The sequence below is a fragment of the Parasteatoda tepidariorum genome, chromosome 11 (assembly GCF_982258835.1).
Source record: "Parasteatoda tepidariorum strain Cologne lab strain chromosome 11, Ptep-v5.0, whole genome shotgun sequence".
NCBI classification, from domain to species: Eukaryota; Metazoa; Arthropoda; class Arachnida; order Araneae; family Theridiidae; genus Parasteatoda; species Parasteatoda tepidariorum.
The window spans coordinates 79,517,265-79,539,999 of NC_141765.1; the positions used below are offsets into that span (position 1 = coordinate 79,517,265).

Genomic DNA, 22,735 nt, shown 5'->3' on the forward strand with positions numbered 1-22,735 from the left:
TGTCAATAATTTGTTTGTTCCAAGAAAATCTGTCATTTTCCTGGCTACTTTTATTTAGTGGTTTATAACCAAAATAGATAGAGCCAGCAATCAATATCTTATGTTAATAGATTGATTAGATACCCTCCTATATAAACATGTCTTGTTGCATGAATAAAGAACCAATTTTCTGGTTCAAAATCTATTTCAAAAAATTTTTCAAGGTGAGTAGGTTTTTGTGTTGTCATTTTCCTGACTTCTTGAAATCATTAATAACATAAACTACATAGACTTATCTGAGTTATTTTAAGAAATCCTGTTGTTTTCTGAAGAATATAAACGTCTTAGGCCAAAATATTAAATTAAAGTAAAGTTATATGCTATAAAATGGCGAATTTGTCATTATCCTGGCTGTCATTTTCCTGGCTTATGAATGCCAGGACATTGAAGTGTTAGCAGAATTTTTTTTAAACTGCTAATAATGTAAGGAGAGAAGGCAAATATTAACCTAATATCAAGTTTATGTATGATTGTAATATGCTTGGATGTAATCAAAGTTATTTATTTATTTAAAGATTGATTATTATACAAAATTTTATTCTGTACATATCAGCAACAAAATTTTTTTTGATTCTCTCTACAGTGGATAAAAAGAATTAATTTAAGCAATTTATGGTCCATTTAACATAAGGGCTTAAATTAAGTTACTCACTAACTTAAAATGACTGTTTTTTAAACTTCTAAGCTAATATGTCATTTTCCAGGCATTCATGATTTGGTGAATTTCTATTTTTTTTCCCTCGAACAAATGTCAATAAACTACACTGCTGTCTGTAAGATATTAATAAGTGTAACTAAAGAAGTATACAAAAAAATTTTTTAATTATTTTGAAGACTTTAAATTTGAAGAATTTTTTTGGTCCGAATTGTCATGTTTAAAAAGAATCACCCATATATTAGCGATATAGACACATTATAAAGAGTAATTTTTATCTTGATTCTTTATTTAGAAATATCGAATTTATCGTAAAGGATGCGTCCTGACGAAGACCTCTAAGTTTTCCCATTAAAAGTTTTTCTATTTTATTTTATTATCACATAGTCACTTTGGTAAATCTCCGAAATATATACTAGGTCTAGTTAAGTGCCCCTGGCTGGTATACATTCGTCCGGTATACTCTACACCGATGGTTTTTGAAGGTCAAGTGCCACTACCCGGTATGCATTTAATCGGTAGTTCGAACACTGATGTTTCTCTTAATCTATCCTCAGCAAGTATTAAAATATCGAATAAATATTATAATATCAAATCGGATATAACAAATATTTCGGACATTCACCAAAGGACCGGTGGACATTCTCTTGATTTCGGTCATTCACGGAAACAAAAACAAATTCATAACTAGATTAGACTGATAATTTAACCCTTTGCTTACGGTATACTATAATGTACCATCACATGTGGTCCACAGGTTGTAGAAGCAGTAAGCAAAAGGTTAACGTAGAACATACTATATCAACGTAGTTTAAAATTTTTAATAACAAAACAAGTATAAATCTTAATACCTCTAATTAAATATTTAAAAATTGTCTTTTATGGGCTTTAATGTTCACAATTACCTCAACAAATTTTACTTATAAAGTCGAGATTCCGCCGTAAGACGGTTGATTATTCAAGGTTTCGTTTCTGAAAAAAAAGGGAACCTCTGATATAGATTATATATAATTTTAACTATTCTATAGATATTTCACTTACGATCACATCTAGGTGGAGGTCCATTCCATTTTTCGTCAACATCGCACACCAGACTTCCTCGACCAACTAGAACATGACCTTCGTTACACGTGTATTGTACTGTTGATAGATAATGCTGAGTGCCGTTCAGTAACTGGTAATAGCCATTATCTATTTGGGCAGGTGATCCACATTTCAAATCTGGAACATTTTATAATGAATTATGTCACATGTAGGATGTTTTTCGCTAATTTTGTGTTATGCTTTTATAACAAAGTTTAAAATCTATGAAAATGTATTGTTCAGAGAATTAAAACAAAGCAAAGAAAATAACGTGAAAGCAGAGTTACATATGATAGATTTCGAAAACTGATATAAATGCAACAAATAGTACCTAGGCGTATATAGTGTACAATTCAAAATTAGGACATACATTCTTTTACTCTTAAGAAACAAAAAGATTTATTGACAAAACAAAAGATTTATTAAAAAAAACTAAAGATTTATTGACAATATCGGAGCAAATTGCAAATAATCTCTACTCAACAAGAGACATTTTTTTACCATAAGTTTGAGAATTTTTCTATCTAAAAAAAGACATCCATCGACGACAATAATTAATCATAAACAGATGATCCGAAGATAAATCATTTTTTAATTATTCTGTACACTGAAAAAGAAGAACTCGGTAAATCCTTAACCAGTATTTGGTGCAAAGTTTCTCATTATTCGAAAGTTTAGTAATGAAAGATTATTTTATTTCAGTTACACCATAAGTTGAGAAGTATGATCGAGAAATACTTCCATAGTGCAACTGACTGCACCAAAATTTGGTAAAAGACTTAAAACTTTGACGGTGACTGCAAACTAAACGATATTTGTTTACGACACCATGTTTCTTTACTACTCAGTCTCGGTGTATCGGGGTGATTAATTCATGTCGTTTCAAGTATCAACTCATTTAGGTAGGTAAATGGCTTATTTGCATTAATTAAAGTTCATTTCACTACTTTTTTAAATTTGATAGGTGGTATAAAATGGTTTGAGGTATGTCATAAAATAACTTTTTACGGTGAATAGATTTGTTACGGTAAATAGCTACCTTGGCCTGCTTTTGAGTGCTGTAAAAATATCTAATAATTGTGCTTTTATTAAAGAAGAAAGAGAAAGAATGTAAATGGGTATTTTGTTTCTTCAAAACACCTACTTTTGGTGCAACCGTTTACTGATATTTGGAGCTAGTGAAAATACCAAAATATGGTAAAACTGAGCTCTATTTTATGTAGCCAGCAAATGAATACTAATTTTTGGTGCAACGTGCCCGGAATTTTTAATAGTGTATAAGACATTATGTGGGGATCTGTAACTTAAGAGGAACATTCATTTCTAAATATGTACACTTTTCCATTTCTAAATGCACTTAATTGCTGCTGACTATTTGTTATTAATATTTTTTCAGCCGCAATTTTTAATAAATGAAGGCTCTCTTTCTTCTTCAAAAAAATATTCCAAAATGCACTAAAAAAGAGGGAGGTTATCGCGTTTTGTGGCTCTAAAAAGTACATTAATTATTGTTGGGGAAATTACAAATGAAATGTGATCATATTACTAATTTGCTTGATAAAAATCATTTCCGATAAATCAATATCATAGTGAATGGTACCAAATCACTAATTACAGTAAATTTTGTTTTAATTACCCGAAAGTTTTTCTCCACGTGCTTTTAAAACAGCTAATGTTAAAAATTGGCGCAATTTTAACTACTATATTTTACAAAACTATTAAAAACGTTTTTGTTGTTATTGTTTCTAATGCCACTTGCCAATATCAGACCATTCACTACACGTCTTCGCCCAGTGGGGATAGAAATCATGACCTCTTGGACAGGCTATCATGGCTTACAAATGTTTCATGGCTTACAAATGTTACCCATCAATAAACTATCAGCACAAGACAGTCGATTTTAAACATCTGCATGGTAAGCGTTCAATGTTGACATGAATCGCTACAAACTACTGTTTTTTGTATCGCACTACTCATTACACTAATTCTTTTAAAAAGTAGCTTATTACAGTACGGAAAAAGTAACAGAAGTTTCGCTTCTTGTAGCGCGCTACTTATGCATAAAAGTTTGCTACTTACAACGGCATTTTGGAGGGAATTCACTGAAAACACCAGTTGCCAAACACGTTCTGATATTTGGACCGATTAAAAGATGACCAACATCACAACGATATTCAATAACAGAACCTATATCGAAATTCCTGGCAATGATTGTAGAATTAGCTGGGCGTTCTGGTTTACCGCATGTTGCTGGCTCTAAAAAAAACGATTATACAAGTTTGTCTTATGAGAAAAATATCAAAACACACATCTTAATACAGTAGTAACTGGTAATATAGTTTATAATTGAGCAAAACACAAATACTGGGTGATTATAATAAAAATGTAAGTTTTGCACCATTTTAAAGAAGATAATTTTGCGTGGCAAAATACAAAATCTGAGCAAAATCGGTTGAAAAGTTCCTGAGAAATTGAATTTCAAAAAAGTCAGATATTTAAAATTCGATTTCTTGGGAACCATTAGACCGATTTCACACAAATTTTGTATTTTGCCATGCAAAATTATATTCTTCAAAATGATGCAAGAAACTATATTCCTTACGATTCAAAGTTTCTGAACTATTGTTAAAAAAAGCAATAAAAAATAATAAATATTTACTAAAAGTTTTTTTTTTTGCATGGCATTCATTATCTTTGGATAAACGAATTTTATAATTGTGTGCAAAATTTTTTCAATTCTTTTTAAATGTTCTCGATACATTGAGACATTCGCAAAAAATAAAATTAAGATTAATGGGTCAAAACTTTGAAGCACTCTCCTGGCCAAACTATGGGGATCATATTTCCCAGATAGCGGCTACCCCCAATATTTTTGGGGTTAGAAATCAGAATCCATCGTAAAAAAAAAGGTATGTTTATTCAGAGAAAGCACGTTTTTGTGGCCGATTTCGCAACTTAAAATATAGTCTGCACTAATTAGCTTGCGTCTAATTAGCATACTTAGCATAATCGTCTAATAAGCATACTTAAAGTCACTTCCTCGAGCCATTAAGATTGAGGCCTAGAAAGTGAAAATCAGATCATTAGATCAAAAGTTATCCAGGATGGTCCGTGTTTTACTTTGCATCGTATATAGTAAATTTCTTCCAAATAATCTATTTACTAGAACGAATTCTATATTGTTCTAAGCAGGGTGACTAAAATTATAATCACCCTCCAGTTTTTATTTAAAAATATTTGGAGGATGAAAATCATAAACGGATACATCAAGATGCATATTAGTGGGATAATTTTAGTGGAAATTTTGCATATTTTGAAAATAATATATTTGACCAAATTCTTTTGCACTACATATAAATACAGGGTGTTTTAAAATTATATTTTTAACTTAGAAGACTCACAATAACAGAGAAAGTAATTATCCCTTGTACATGTCTCAGCAACAAATGAAGTTTGCTTTTTATGTTCTTCGCTATTATTAAGTTATTATATTAAGTTATTATATTTATCGTTTACCAAACTTCGACAAAGAAAGAGGTATCTAAACAAAATCTTACACTAAACAACAAACCTCAGTGTTTGCTGTAAGATTCAATTTTGTTCGCCAAGGATTCAATATGTCTTTCAAGTAATGCTTTTCTAACGAATTTATATCACCACAACCAAAAAGCATAAAACTTAGCGAATGCCAAATGCATTTCGTTTGTACAGATTTTTCTACTTCAAAAATGACTTGTTAAAACAGGTGTAACAAAGGAATTTATTTAAATTAAATATTATTATGCATCAAAGATAATTTTGATAAAAAGTAATTCGGTAAATGACTCACTGTGTTGGCAGATATAGTTCAAATTCATATTACAATTTGTTTCAGACCAAAGCCATCCCCTAGAACCGTCAAATCTTGAGCAATTTTCTTTACTCCCGGGAGAGTTCCAAAAAGAGATAGTTACATCGTGTCCTAGTAGAAGAAAAAATATAATTTCATCAATACAGGATCTAAAATTTAAAGAGCAGGCAGAATTATACAAAACAACCCACACAAAGGAATTAAGAAATCTAGTCCGAGGAATGTTTAGATTTGTTTCGTGAGGATGCGTTCATCATATTCTCTAAAGTTATGGTCAATAAGCAAGAGATAACTTCACTCATTTTGTTGCAATGATATTGACTGCAAGAGATGCAACCCACACAAAGGAATAGATATCCCAATCTAGTTAAATGAATGTTTGTTTCGTGAGGATGTTTATCATATTCTCTAAAGTTATATGGTAGCAAAAGAAAATCCGCAAGAGATAACTTTACTCATTTTATTGCAATGATATTTACTGCAAGAGACACAACCTACAAACAGGAATAGATATCCCAATCTAGTAAAATGAGTTTGTTCCTTGAGGATGTACATCATATTGTCTAAACTTTAGAAAATAGGATGAATCTATTTTCGTTGGTTCTACGAGGAACATTGCAAGTTTTAGCTTCTTAATTTACTTAGGAATCTCCGCTGGGTAAGTACAACGCTATTACGCAGATTCAATGCCTTTTTTTCAACAACTTTGACGGTCACAAATCAATCTTAATAGTTTTTCGTCTTCCAAAAACTCGTTAATATGAAGTTTGACTGAATTCTACGAATATCATTATATTTCATTTTATAACCGTTGTTGAACAGCTGACCCAATTTTGGGTTTACGACTGATACTGTTCAAATCCTCGTCATATTGAACTCAATCCAGATGACTAAAATGGCTAAATTAGACGATATATTATATAAATATAGAAAATTTATTACATCAAGTATTATATTAGTATATTATAATAATTAGATCAAATTATTAGACGCGCTGTAGTTTTTTAATAGTTATATGATTTGCACGAGTTTATACGCAATACTTTTATATTTAAACATACATGTAATGGGTTTTTATTCTGGAGATTTTTTATATACTTCCTATTTATATTTATTTTTAACGTATTGCATTATAATGTTAACCAATGGATACAGGAGCTTAAGCAAATTCAAACCGGTTTCATCCGAGTAAAAACAATACAGCGGTATAGTATCACATGATAATTATAATTTTACATAGAATCTTATAGTACGTCTAATAATATGGCCAGGGACTGTAATTAGCTTCCATTATTTGGTTAGTTTTAATATCTTTTAGTTTAATAAGAATCAAGCAACTCCATAAAAACACTATTTTGTTTGATACCAAAACAATAAAGAGGACATTATATTGAGTAGTTTTCGTTTACGTAAGCTTTTTATTCAGCAACGGTAAATTTTGTTGGGTGTATTTTTTTTTCTTTTTGCACGAAACAGTTGAATTAAAAATTGAGCTCCTGCTTTCAATAGCCCCTAAAAGCGGAACATTTGCACCAAAATTTACGCAAATTATATCTTACCTGTTAATTAAGTTTCCTTCATCAAAAAAAAAATAGTAAAACAAAGATCAAACCTTTTTCTGGAAAATGTTTCGCTCACCTCAATCAACATAAGATGAAAATAGTTACTTACCTTGGCTAAAGAGTTTATATTCAATATTCAACCGCATGCTGAATCACATCTATCTATCTACACTGGTGTCAGAAATTAAGATAATTTACAGACTTGGTCAAGTATCTCTAGAACTACTGGACCAATTTTAATGAAATTTGATATGTGCATACATTGATACAATACAAAACAAATAATCATTCAACAGTTGTAATACACACTTGCATGATCGTGCGTAACACTCGTTGGAGTCGGAAGGTATGAAATGACAGCGGTTACGGAATAAACTACAAAAAAATGGGTTAATAGGGTGTATGGTCCCCTCTTACATGCCTTGTAGCGTGATTTCATACTTGAAATAAGGCAGTTTATCATTTCCTGTGGCAATTGGTCTGAATTGTCCTGTGGAAATTTCATAACATCCGACTACAACGAGTGTTACGCACGATCATGAGGTGTATTACAATTGTTGAAGAATTATTTGTTTTGTATTGTATCAATGTAAGTACGTAACAAATTTCATTAAAATCGATCCAGTAGTTCTAGAGATAATCGACCTAACTGCAAATAATTTCTTACACAGTATATATATATATATATATATATATATATATATATATATATATATATATATATATATATATATATATATATATATATATATATATATATATATATATATATATATTACGACTGTAAATAAAATAATATTAAATATTAAAAGTGTGATTTATTAGGACTTACCATTGGTCCATTTCCAGTTGTTGTTGGAAGGATCTCTGACTGCACCTAACCAATATTGACCATTAGGATCATTACGATGTCTCCTGAATAATTCCCAACTTAAGAAACCTTGTAATGCAGGACTGCTCTCATCAATTAAATTTCCTCCTCGAATTTCGCAGAAACGTCTTGCCGATAAAAAGTTTCGAGGTTGGTTGTTGTAGAAAAGGTAGCATTTGCCATTATAAGTTGAAGTACTGCCAAGTGGTTGATCTCGAAACGAAGGGCATCGCTCGATTGGAAGGGCTAAAACAGCAATATCGATTTCTTGCTTTTAAAACTTTACATTATTTAAATAAAGCAAATCATAATGCAAAAAAGAACAAATAATGTAGATCGTTTCGCTACTACTATGAGAAACACCAATATCAATCACTGAAAGTCGAGATACAAAATGAAAAAAAAAACAACACAAAAATACAACAAAACCAATAGAAATATAATTAGAAGTTAGCTAAAAGAAGCCATCTGAACAAGCATAATCTTCAAGTCACGACTACTGAAGGGAGTTAAAGCATTGGTTTTATTTAAGAAATCATGTAATTTAAAATCCAATTTTCAGTGAATATTTTCTAAATATTCTTCACTATTTTAAGTTTAGAGGATGAACAATCTCGTTTGTGAAATAATTTCGGTGACTTCAATGTCACTTGAGACGTTATGCATAGTGCTGAAACGATCTCTGACATTATTTATGCTTATATAGACTATTTTAAAAGGCGAGTTACCTTGATCCGTGTAGACAAAAGCTTCACAAATCGATAATTGATTCGATGGAGGATCTTCTAAATATACACTCACAAATGCTCCAGGCATTGCTGTTGTGCAAGGTAGAAATAGAGGACGTCCTTCTTCTGTCAATAGAATAAAACAATTAGAAAAAGTCAATATTGAATTTTAAGAGTAATACACAATTTATTATCTTACCCAGAAAGCCAGTATATTTATGACAAACAGGGTTAACACCCAAATCAGGTCGGTTGTTTCCAACTCTTACAACAATTGTTGCCTTATTAGCTGTAAGTAAAATTTGATTACTATTCAACCAACTCATATTTTCGCACAAAAAATAAGTTACTGCACTGTTAGAAATTTCTCGGAAAAAATGGATAAATAACAATTTATTGAATGGTTATTTTACCATATTTAATCAAAACAGTCAAATAACCATAAATAAAATGGTAATCAAACTGTTACGTTTGAGAAAAACTGTTTATTAACTGCTTTCACCTAATGCGGTTAAACAACCAGAATTTTATCGCACCAACTAGAACCACCTAAGGAAGCTACTTAGTTCTTTGCAACTGTGTACATATCATAGCCGAGCGGGCTTATCTGTCAATCTCATGACCGGCAAAAGTGGGGTTCGAGTCACAGCGTTAACACCACAGTATTTCCTCTATTATTTTCAAAACGTGAAGAGTTTCCAATGTCCGGCACTCTCCAATGCCCATTACCTTATGAAAAGCCGAGCTCCTATGTCTAGTTAAGTTTTTAAAAAAATTACGTTTTCGAAAAATGCTAGTTGTAAATGGTTAAAAAACCGTATAGTTTTGTATTTATGGTCTTATAACCATACTTTTTGTAAATGGTTTCAAAACAATAAGAGAAAAAATGTTATTTTCCGTAAACTTCACGGTTAATCGGATTGACAGACAGCTGCCAGTTATTTTACCATAATTTTAGAATAAAAATTTTAACTGTGTACTTACTGCAACATGATGCTCCAAAATCTAATCTCACTAGCTGAACCATGTAAGGTTCTAAGAGGTTGACATACCACCAAGGCGAACGCTCTGTTTGAGTCATACTGCAGGTGTCTGCATTAAAAAATGTGCTGGTGCTGCCGTCTATAGCTTTTTGAGGTATTCCATTTCCAGAAAGACTGGATTGCATTGGTGCCTTTCCTACTGCAACATTTAGAACTGCAAGAGTCTTAAAATCAGTTATACTTCAAGGCGTTAGTACATTTTCAGTTAAAAAAAAGTTTTCTTTCAAACTGCTTTTAATTATAATCAGAAGGGTAGTGTCGGGTACCCCCACCCACTGTCAGTTTCATATGTATAGAATATTTTTTCAAGTCAATGGGCCATCGGACATTAATTGTTATATTAAAAAAAGATTATTTTCAAAGTTTGCTTTTTGACGAGCCTCTCATTAAATAATGGTAGCCGATTTTTGATAGACTCAAAGGAAATAATATGCCAAAAGCATATATATATATTTATATATATATATATATATATATATATATATATATATATATATATATATATATATATATATATATATATATATATATATATATATATATATATATATATATATATATATATATATATATATATATATATATATACCAAAATGATGCACCAAATATATGTTATATCAAAAGCAGAGGTGACTCGAGAAGGCCAGTAAATGGTGCCAGGCAGTGGTCAGAAAAACTGCATTATTTTTCTAGCTTTCTACAACTACAATTACTTTGTTTTAAATGTAGTCAACTACAACTAATTTTTTTATATAAATATAGTGACTACAAACTACTTTCGAAATGTGGATCACTACTTTAAGGAGCTGGACTTTCCTGGATAAATTAATATACACCTGTATAATTTACACTGCTGGAGAAATTAATTTACATATTATGTTCAAAAAGGTTTTAAACAAAAAAATTGGCTTCTATTAAACATTATTCAGAGATATTTATTCATGTTTACATGAGCCAGTTTGTTATTCTAAGACTTTTTTTTCGAATTTGTTCATTTCTTATGCTCTTCTGGAAGCGAATTTTAGAAATGCTAGGAAATTATCAAATACTCACAATATTGCTAAGTGTTTAATGCTTTGTTATTTCCTCTAAGAAATTAAGTACATTGAAAATGTTTCTTCCTTTGAAATAACATTCATGTTTCAATATTTATTCTCACGTGAAAGTACGAGTAAAGTGATACATCATCGATTATTTATAATTGCTAGCTTGAGTTTTAAGTGATTTTAAATACGTAATTCCTCTTAACACACTATAAGTACGTAGTTGCCAGGTATCACTACTTTTTTTTGTATCGCGCTACACTACTTTTTTTAAAAAAGTACTCTAGAAACTATGAAAAAAAGTGCGACTACAGTAGTTTTGTTACTTCCAACCACTGGTATCAGTCATTGCGATTCCAAAAAGCAGCTTTTGAGGATTTTTACCTTACTTTATCAAAAGCAATAATAACTCAAAGGTGTCAAAAGGAAAAAAGGTTCATTTTTCTCAACTTGATATTCCATTTTAATGATCTAAAAATGAACTACACTATGAACCGTTAGAATATACTCTATTGAATTTTTCGGAACTTAATGCTCAAAAAATTTAATGACAAGCAGATTGACAAAATAAAATACTAAAAAAACCGATGGGAATTTATTTGCCCACCCAGTAAAATCTTGACAATTATAGTTTTTTTCAAATAGTAGAATGAGTTCTCAAATGATTTGAAAGAGTTCATTTTTATTTAATTTATTTCTATGTCACTAATATCTTTTTTGGGCTGCTGAAATCTTCAGAAGTATTGAGAAAAACAATTTTTAAAAGGTTAAAATAGAAAATCTTGAAAACTAGTTTTTGTAGCCTATAAATGTATCGTGACAAAATGCTAAATTTTATTACAAGTATTATTATAATTTACTTAATATTTTTTATTTAATATTTTCTTATTTAATTATATTTTTATTTTATATTATATTACGTTATTTATTTTTAAATGAAAAAAATGTGTATAAGGTAAGATAAAAAATACATTTTATGCTTCTTTGTCTACAAAACATGCTTTCAAAAGTAAATTTCAAGCGATTTAAATAAAAAGACATGATAATTTATAAAGCACAGTCCCAGGCCAAATTATTATACGCACTATAAGGTTCTATGTAAAATCTTCTAATTGACAGGCCAACCATTCTAGACACTTTCAGTGGATTCCCTTACATGTTGGGGTTGATGGGAATGAAAGGGCTGACTTCCTGGCCAAATACGCTGCCGAAGAAGACACTGATCATTGTGGGAAGCTTACCTTTAGTGAAATTTCTTCCCTGGCAAAAATGAAATTAAACAAGACTATAAAAACTCCTCCCAATCACTCTTAGTATTTTGCAAAAAAACCGGGAGAATCTTTCAATCTTAGACCGAGAGCCCATCAAACTGCTTTTTCACGCTTCGTGAGTGGCCACACTAGATCCCTTACTTTCAAACGGGGACGAAAAACTTATCCTGAATGTCATTGGTGCTCATGGGGGTTGATTCCGAGATTAGCAACAACAACATGTCAAATCTTAATTATCAGGTGATACAATACAGCTTTGTTGTTTTTACGCCACTGCAAGTGGTTTACACTTGTTTATGTTCGTGTATCAATTGGTTAATATTGTAAAACAATGCGTTAAAAATAAATGCAAATATGAAGTATATAAAAAATCCCCCGAATAAAAACCCATTACATGTATGTTTAAAAATAGAAGTATTGCATATTAACTCGTGCAAAACACGCAATTATTAAAACACTACAGTGTGTCTAATAACTTGGACTTGAGTTGCGTAACTACCACTATAAATATTAAATACCAATTCCCTAGTATATTAGGCATGTTAACTTGAATCCATCTCGAGGTACCTTTTCATAGATGAAGGTTGACATAGTCGATAATTATAGCTCTTCAATGGTGACCTGCAGACGTGATTTGAATTTGCCAACATTGATGGAGGGTCCATATTAAACAGTTGATTTGCTTAAAAAAAATGCTCAAAGAAAAAAAGAATCCGGTGAAGTAGATAAAGTTTCTTGGTCAATAAACAATATTGAAGAAGATAAAAATAATGAGCGAATTGCTATAAACAAAACAAAAAAAAGTAATTATAATAATGAGCGAAATGCTATAAACAAAAAAAAAGTAATTATAATAATGAGCGAAATACTATAAAAAAAAAGAAAAAAAAGTAATTATAATAATGAGCGAAATGCTATAAAAAAAGAAAAAAAAAGTAATTATAATAATGAGCGAAATGCTATAAACAAAAAAAAGTAATTATAATAATGAGCGAAATGCTATGAGCAAAAAAAAGTATTTATAATAATGAGCGAAATGCTATAAGCAAAAAAAACAAAAACAAAAAAAAAAATGAGCGAAATGCTATAAACAAAAAATATTTAGGAAAAAATATAATGAGCAAAATGAAATAAATAAAAGGAGGAAAAAAAACAGCATGAATCAACTAATGGAATCCGTTCGTCGAATTCTATCACAGATAAAATTCTGGAGTAATGTGGCATAACTACCACTATAAATATTAAATACAAATTCCCTAGTATATAAGGCATGTTGACTTGAATCCATCTCGAGGTACCTTTTGATGGATGAAGGTTGACATAGTCGATAATTATAACTTCTCAGTCTAATTATTACAATATATTAATACACTGGTTATCATAAATTAAGGAAAAATCACAAAAATAGCGATAACTCTTTCAAAAGTAAGCCAAACCGTGCAAAATTTGCATATGTTGTCCACTAAGAGTAGCTGAGTAAAATTGCAATATGCAAATTAGTGGCGCTGCACTCGGCTTACGTCATCTGCCTGGAGCATAAAAGTCCAAGTTTGAGAGAAAGCACACAAATTTTACTGTGATTGCGACATTGAAAATCTGAGATAGCCAATTCGTAATAATGACCTCTAGGCATCATTTGCCTGAAGAACTACGATGGAGAGCCATCGGGAGACTAGAGGCAGGGCAGAGTCAATCAGAAGTGGCCAGATGGCTAAATGTGAGTCCATCTGTGGTTCATAGACTTTGGAGGCAATTTCAAACCACAGATTCGGCATCTAGGAGGTTCAGTCAAGGACGGCCAACTGTTACGACCAGTGCCGATGACCGATATTTGACATTAAGTGCACGCAGGAATAGAACCGCTACTCCGACACATCTTAGATCCTCTCTTGCTGCAGCCACCGGAAGGTTGGTGTCAACGTCAACTGTGCGCAGAAGGCTCCACGAAGGTGGTCTGTATGCGAGACGACCAGCCATTTGCGTGCCGCTCACATCACGCCATAGGAGAGACCGTTTGCAGTGGGCCCGACAACATGTCCACTGGACGTCAGATCAATGGAGGCCTGTTCTCTTTACGGATGAGTCCAGGTTTAGTCTAGAAAGTGACAGTAGACGTTATTTGATATGGAGAGAACCTGGGACCCGTTATCATCCATCAAACATCCGTGAAAGAGATGCATACGGAAGAGGCAGTGTCTGTGTTTGGGGAGGCATATCCTTAGGAGGGCGCACATACCTCCATGTCTTTCCAAGGGGAACCGTGAATGCTCAGGTTTATCGAGACAACATCCTTGATGCTTATGTGCGCCCATATGCCGGGGCAATTGGTGATTGCTTCCTGTTACAGGACGATAATGCAAGACCACACAGAGCTCGCATTGTTGATGATTATCTTCAACAGGAAACAATTACTCGCATGGAGTGGCCAGCTCGATCCCCGGACTTGAATCCTATCGAGCACGTTTGGGATGCTCTAGGGAGGCGTGTATCTGCCATCAATCCGCCCCCTCAGACCCTTGCCACGCTTGCAACTGCTTTACAAGAGCAATGGCTCTCACTTCCTATTGAACTGATAGACCGCATAATTGAAAGCATCACACATCGCTGTTTGTGCTGTATTGCTTCTAGAGGCAATCATATTCCATATTAAAGGTACTTTTTCTATTGCAAACCGATACTTCCAATTTGTTTATTTTATACATGTGCTAATTTCTATACTACTATTAATGTCTGATAATTTCTTTTTATGTTGTTTAATACCTTACTATGTGTTGTATATTGTGGGTAAGTTTCATAAAATTCCATGTGTAATTTCTTGAGTTATCGCGATTTTTGTGAATTTTCCTTAATTTATGATAACCAGTGTATAATACCTGATATAATAAATATTCTATATTTATATAGTATATCATCTAATATATCCCATCGTCAAATTTATATTATATATCTTCTATTTGAACACATTGATATATGAACGTAAACAAACAGAAAGCAAAACAATAAAGCTGTCACTTGATAATAAAGATTTTAGAGAGAATCTCTAATAATTTGGTTAGGTACTGTATGTGAGTGATAAAATTTGCACGACATCAGTCTAGATTGGCTAACTACTATTCGACACGACTCATACTGAATTTTAAAAGAGAAATATTTAAATTTCACATCTATTTGTCATAAAAACGATGACTCTTTTCTAGAAAAGAACTATAAAAATAAATAATGATCATTATATAAATTTTAGTATTTATATAAAATGTTTTGGTAGAAAGAAGAAGTTTCCCATGTACCAATTAAAGCCTTCCCTACATTTTAAACCAGAGCGTAACCGATTCTCATTCACTCTTGATAAGTCAAGCGCGTCATTGACTGACGCCCGAAAAACTGTGAATCAGGTCAAAGTCAGGTCGAAGTCTTTTTTCACCCAGAACACAAAAATCAAAGAAATTTACCGTCGGGAGCTTCCTTTAATTATTTAAAACTAATAAATCTTGAATTTATAATCATTCATTACAGTCAATTACAAAGATATTCATTATACATGTTTTGGGCCTGTCTTTCCTGTGTTTTCTTCCGAATGCAATGCTATTTCACTCGCTCTTCAGTTTATTTCGAAGCAATGGCTTATTTTCTCTGGTTCTAAAAGTTGCATCGATACACACTTTATCATCCATCATCCTATATTTAAATCCCACCAACCATAGCTTTGAAATAATATTTGTTTGGATCCCTAGACATGTAGGCATTCCAGGTAATGAAAACACAATCCCTCCGATAAATCACTATGTTTATAGGGTGTTCAAAAATGGATTGCGGATTCACTAATGCAGTAAAGACAAGTTGGCGAACTAAATCATAAACTGCGCGAGAAAAAAACCATTACTTAAACCATTTACACTAAGTTACCAAAACAGAAAAGTCCTCATTAACTGAATGGGTCATACTCGCTTAACGCATAAATATTTAATTTTAAATGAAGCTGCCTCAACATGCAATTTTTGCCGCGAACCTCTCACAGCGAAATATTTCCTGACACAGTGTTTCAAATTTAAATTGAAAAGACGCCAGTAATCTAACTGCTACTTTCCAACTTTACTGCATTTACTTGGAGACCATTCTAACTTAATACGTTACCTAAAAGACATCGGATTTTCTAATTCGATTGAGTTCAAAGTTTAATAAATTAACCAGTTTTATCTAGTTACATTGATTTTAGTCAAGTTACTTCAATCTTATTTTGTAACCAAGTTTCTTCAACCTCGTGTTTGGATTTGAACTAAATATCATAAATTTTAACTTAGTGCTTTAATTTTAACTACGTTATATGAACTTTTAACCTAGTTTTAGGCTCGGTTAATCCAAATCATGCCTCTTGAGCGAAAAATTTACAACCAAAATTCGCACTCATGTTTTGGGCATTTCCATACATTGCTGAATGACTTAGAAATTTTTAATAAAATTAATAGGAGATAAATAAGGTTATTAAAAGATATATTTTAATGATAATTTGTTGAAAATTAGGGAAACCAATTGCTTTTCTTCTAATTTAATGAATATAAAAAATTCCACGAAATGACATAATTCATACAATCCTTTTAAAAAAGACATACATTAGTGCCTTCATTTGCTGCGTTTTTCAAGTTTCCATATTTTTGAAGGTACATGAAAGGCGACTTTTTTGGGTTGTTTTTGATGTCTAGTCCTATATTTGTTATATCTGAAATGCGGCCAACTTAACTAAAGGACATTTGCTATACTGAATCTTATTATTTCCCTTCTCTCGAACTTATTCAAACGAATTATCAAAAATTTATGAATAATTTTCTTCTTAGAATTGACTTTTATAGTAAACCCATATAAGCAAAACACAAACTCTATTTTCATAAAATTCAATTATTAAAAATTTAAAGTTTCAAAAATTTAACCATAAAATTTTAAAATCTATCTATCTATCTATCTATCTATCTATCTATCTATCTATCTATCTATCTCTCTCTCTCTCTCTCTCTCTCTCTCTCTCTATATATATATATATATATATATATATATATATATATATATATATATATATATATATATATATATATTTATCTGAAATCTGAATGCGGAAATGCGGATTTTTTTGTTCTAGTTTATTTTTTAATTTCAAAAATACCGCCGAAAAATAAATCTGAATTTTATCTTCCAAACACTAGGGAAAACAAAATCTAACAACTTGATCCCATGAAATGATCGTTAATATCGTCAATAATGAAAATGAACCTAGCCAAGATGATGAAGACAGTGACGATGAAAATCAACGCATAAAAATCTCTCACACAGATGAACTTAAAGCTGTCGAAAATGCTACTGAATACATAGAACAACAAAAAGAGGCGACACCAGCCTTCCTGTTATCCCTAAAAAATGGCGAAACATTACTGCTGAAAAGCACCAAAGTTATAAAAAACAAAAAACGATTAAGGACTTTTTTTAAGTAAAAACTCTTTAATTCTCGCAAAGTATAGTTTTTAAGTCTTTTCAAGTAAGCTTTTTAGTAATAATAGGAATTATATGTGGTATACTCGTATAAATTTTATATTTCTTAAATGTATTACATTTATACCAGCTCTTTTTCTTTCTTTTTTTATACTCTTCGTTTTAACCGAGTTTTTCAGTTATCAGAGTTAGTCGTGGCCCACATTAACTCGGATAATCGGGACTCTACTGTATATATATATATATATATATATATATATATATATATATATATATATATATATATATATATATATATATATATATATACAAATATTTAACAAAAATTGCGCAATTTAACTCTCATTTTGGCTGAGTTAATCATTGTTTTGGTTTGCTTGTCCCAAAGAAAGTTGCATCAGACCATTTAAATCGAATGAAATACGCTTTCTTGAAAGAAAAAAAAATTTGATGAATCATTCCATACGTACTTTTCTGTGTAAATTATTTAGGTTTCCTCCAAATAATTAGTTTTGTTAGAACAGGGCACGAGTGATGATTCAAAATATTTGATATTTTGAGTAAGATTTCAAGAAACAGAAGTATATACAATCAAAAATTTTATTATTACGTGTTCTGCACAATAATAAATTCATTTAATTAACTAATTTTACTAGATTGCATGCACTTAAAACTTTGTCAAAATTTATAGAAGCAGAGGCAACAGAGAGCAGAATTAAAAATTTTATTAGTATTTTTTAATTACTATGTCATTGAGAAATAACTTTTTTTATATAATGGAGCAACTATTGTGATTACTTTAAATAAAAAAAAAATAATTTTTGAACTTGATTTTCTAATTCGGATGAGACTAAACCAAAAAATAATGTGTGCTCTCTAGCTTTTACGTCTTCTCGTTACCTGACCTACATTTTTGTTTCTTTTTCCTGTTGAAGAAAGGTCAAGGTCACTCACCTCGATGCACCTAAGAATTTCCGTTGTAAGAATCACGATATCTACAGGTTACGTAAATTTTTTTAAAAAGTCATTTTTGAAACTTTTGTAGTGTATCGTTTGAAACTAATAAATTTTCTGAATCATTTGAAACTAATTTTTTACTTATAAAAAATTTGTTTCAAACGATTTCTCGTTAGAGTTTTAATTTAGCTAACAAACTGATATTATAAAAAATATTAGAAAGATGAAAAAATTATGCATGAATTATGCATTTTATAATTTAATCTTTGAAATGTAGCATTTATATGTAAGAATCATGATGTCTTCAGGTCACGTAAAAGATTTTTAAAAAGTCAGTTTTAAAAATTTTCGCAACTATTTACACTTGAAAATACTCATTCAAGCTTAAATTTTTAATAATTAATTCAGATAAAAACCCACTTTAAATAAAAAAATTTGTACATATTTTTGGGTTTTCTATAGAATATACAACGTTGTAAGCATTATCTAATGCATAATGCTTCTTTAAAAAACATAGAAAACACTTTGATAGCTTTTTCAGTAATAAAAATTATTAAAACGTACAATAGTTACTTGTTAAAAATAACCTCTTAGCATTGACATGAAACGGGTAAGAAGAAAGATAGATTTTTTAATTTAGGTAATGTTTCCCGGGTAAATTTTTCCATAATTGCTATCTTTGATTTAATGGGGGCTGAAGCGTCTTTAAAAAAACGTGAGAAAAATATTAATTAATTTTAATGAAACAAGTAAGGTACCCGAAATATCACCTACAGAACAGGCTGCATATTATTTTTAGGTTCGGTAAAAAAATTATTAAATTATCAAAAACTACAATATTTATCTTCAATGCGAGGAGTATTCTTGGATAAAAGAATACCTCAATGCATGACTTTTCTTCGCAATCGGAAAGTTTAGTATTTGTTTTTTAAATGCTACATTTCAAAGATTAAATCATAAAATGCATAATTCATGCATAGTTTTGCATCCTTCTAATATTTTTTGTAATATCAGTTTATTAGCTAAATTAAAACTAACGGGAAATCGTTTGAAACAAATTTTTAATAAGTAAAAAATTAGTTTCAAACGATTTAGAAAATTTAATAGTTTCAAACGATCGAGTAAAAATTAGTTTCAAAAGTTCCAAAAACTTTTGGAGAATAGCTGCTACCAGTTTTGATGTTGGGGTAAATTAAAGTATATTTTTAAGTACAGAATTGTAGTTTTTGTGCAAAAAATTACATAGAATTAATAAAACAATAATTGTTTGAAAGAATTAGTGTGAATCTGTTACTGATAATGTGCTTATTTTTTAAGCGAAAATGAATAAATTAAGTGGTCAATGTTTAAAAGGGGTATGTTGTAAATCTACACTTTAGAGGAAAAAAAAAAGCTGTGTAAATACTTCTTGATATCAAATATCAAGTAATTTTCTAGACTGCCTAAAGAAGAGAATCCAACAATATGAATGCAATTAAAACAGTCTTTCAACAATTGACATAGTTTCTTTTGTTTTTTCTCGAAAATGCAGATCCTTTTAACATTGACAGTTCAAATAAATAACAGTAAAATAGTAAATAAAAAAAATGGGATAGTATAAATGTTTACCTCGATTCTAAAAATGGTGGCAACTCTACACCAAAGGAGACTTTTTAGCCAGATTATGTATGACACATTTGTTAAGCAATTCTTTACAATATTTTTCCTTAAACTGACATTTTTAATAGGTTTTATTTCTGAAACCCAAATAGACAAAATATGATATAGATAGTGTTTAGTTATGTTATATGTTTAGATATGTTTATGTATAGATGTGTTTAGATATGTTATAGATAAGTGATAGACAAAATATGTTATAGATAATCAAACTAACTAACTGTATAAAAAATTTGACTTGATTTGCGTATGATACTTTATATAACCTTTTGAAATACCTATAATAAATATGATGACTTCAGACTATTAATAGAATCAATCAAACTTTAAAAAAAAAAATATTTTGCAAAATTATATCCCATCTTCGATTACTTAATTTTAGCTTTACTTCTGGTAGACATTTTGACCACAGTGACACCAGAGCTAGAATATCGTCTCAACACGACTTGCACATAAATGCAATCATTATTGAAAATGTGCGAAAAGACGGTTTTTGAGAACTTTTAATTACAGAAAATCTTTAAATAAAAATTTAGTCATAACGACTATCGAATCTTTGAATCGTTTCAAAATTAAATACGTAAATTTAATTATCGGTTTTAATTTAATAGTATGTAACATTCATATTACAAAATGGATACTTTTAGAAATAGCCCTCATGTAGCCTCGCCAGAAAAAGGAGATTTATTAATGAATTCTTTTATAAAAAATTTACCTAAATTATAGTGTTCCTAAAGATGTCATTTAAAATGATAAGTTCACTTTCAATAAAGTAAAATTGCTCTTATGATATATTATGAAGATATAATGGAGTGGCATCTGACCCAATATACACTATATGGATATAGTCAAACTAACTATCCATATAGTAAATCATTTCAAAATAAACGGTGGCAACTACTTTATACCAAAGTAGTGTGGTGCCAAGAATTCTTTTTACACTGATTTGTGACAAATATTTAGAACTACTATTAATTCGGCAAAGTTATTTTGACGAGATAATATAGAATATATATTTGTTACAATTACAGGTGCTGTTGTAGTACATTTGAGAGTATGAGTCATCGAAGAACATTGATAAAGCGTCTCATTATGGTGAGAGGTACCATCCAAAACCAAAGTGCTTCGAAGCATAAAATTTTTAACAGCGTTTAAAGAATTATTTCAATCTTACAGCGGCATTTTTGAACAATGAAACTTATTTATGCGTATGAAATTAACAACCATCTGTCGATCATTTTAGAGATATTAGCTTCTCTTTAAATGATCATAAGAGATTTAGCACTTCATCGGTCACGCAATCTAGAATGTAACCGTCTATAAAATGTTCACCTTTTTATTTGTCTTCCCTATTACTTCCTTTAAATACTTTCATTAAGAGAATTCTATTAAAGTTCAATTTCTTCTCTAGAATAATATAGTGATCGTACAAAATGCGCTTTGTATGGAATGAACTTTGAAATGAGATGAATAATTTAAACGTGTTTTCTTGAAACAAAACTTCATCAGACCCACCTTTCAATATTTGATACAGCAACTCAGACAAACAATATTTTAAGATTCTATTTGTTTACAAAGCTTTTGTCTACATAAAAGTGTTATCCGTATGAGTCGAGATTTTCAATAACAATTCAAAGAAAGGATTGAAGTAATCTTTTTAAAAAGTTTCATTCAATATTTTATTAATTGAAGTTTCATGAGCAAAATGTGAATAACTGTAACATATACACTCTACGAATTCAACAATTTGCTATTATTTTGATATGTATGCATGTTTTGTTAAAGAATTAAATAATGAATCTAATATACAAATTGATCTTACCCCCAAGCATGCCATATTACGAAGTTTTATAGGCCTTTTTAATTTATTGTTATACCTCTTATTAAAGGGGTTGGACAAAATAATGGAAACACTTTGATAATAACATATTTTCCTTTGTATTTCTCAAAAAATTATTTAGAATTGCTTAGATTATGCGATTTCTCATTCATATCAATAAAGTTTAAAGTTGTTAGAGGTTTGAAGGACCGACAATATTTTCATGAAAAGCTAATTTTTTGTCTTCCGTTTTTTTTTGCGCTAAAGCTTTTAAAATATTTAATAAAATTAAAGAAAACATTTGGAGAAACTTGAAATTAAATAAAAAATTATAGGTTTGAAATTGGAGAAAAATTCGTTTAAAACTGCGCAAGTATTTAAAGTAGTTCTTTTATACAGAGCATTCGCAGAAAAAAAAGATTTTTTTTCATAATTTAATTAAATAAAAAATATTACTTGGGATATGCATTTTGTAAAACAAAATGGTTGAAAATATTGAAAGAGAAGAGCAACAAAGTACAATAGACGGCGTTCTTAAAATTATAGAAAATTTATAGCACTTACGGATATGAATAAGGTTGTTTTAGGAAATTACTAACCTCAATATTCAAATTTCGTATCTATGTAAGAAACGTTTTTTTGTAAGTTAAACGTGTAAGATAATGCTGCAAATTTAGTAAAAA

At 30.3% G+C, this 22,735-nt stretch overlaps 1 protein-coding gene across 3 annotated transcripts in view; it reads right to left on the minus strand.

Moving 5' to 3' along the window:
• LOC107439946 (seizure 6-like protein 2) overlaps window positions 1-22,735 on the minus strand; it is a 57,879-nt gene that overhangs the window by 13,547 nt on the left and 21,597 nt on the right. For all 3 annotated transcript variants that reach the window (XM_016052705.4, XM_016052721.4, XM_016052713.4), the window contains exons 3-9: window positions 9,773-9,985; window positions 8,988-9,077; window positions 8,789-8,914; window positions 8,022-8,306; window positions 5,607-5,738; window positions 3,857-4,033; window positions 1,736-1,915 (exon numbers count right to left, since the gene is read on the minus strand). In XM_016052705.4, the coding sequence (XP_015908191.3) occupies window positions 1,736-1,915; window positions 3,857-4,033; window positions 5,607-5,738; window positions 8,022-8,306; window positions 8,789-8,914; window positions 8,988-9,077; window positions 9,773-9,985 (1,203 nt within the window). The remainder of the gene's footprint in view (window positions 1-1,735; window positions 1,916-3,856; window positions 4,034-5,606; window positions 5,739-8,021; window positions 8,307-8,788; window positions 8,915-8,987; window positions 9,078-9,772; window positions 9,986-22,735) is intronic.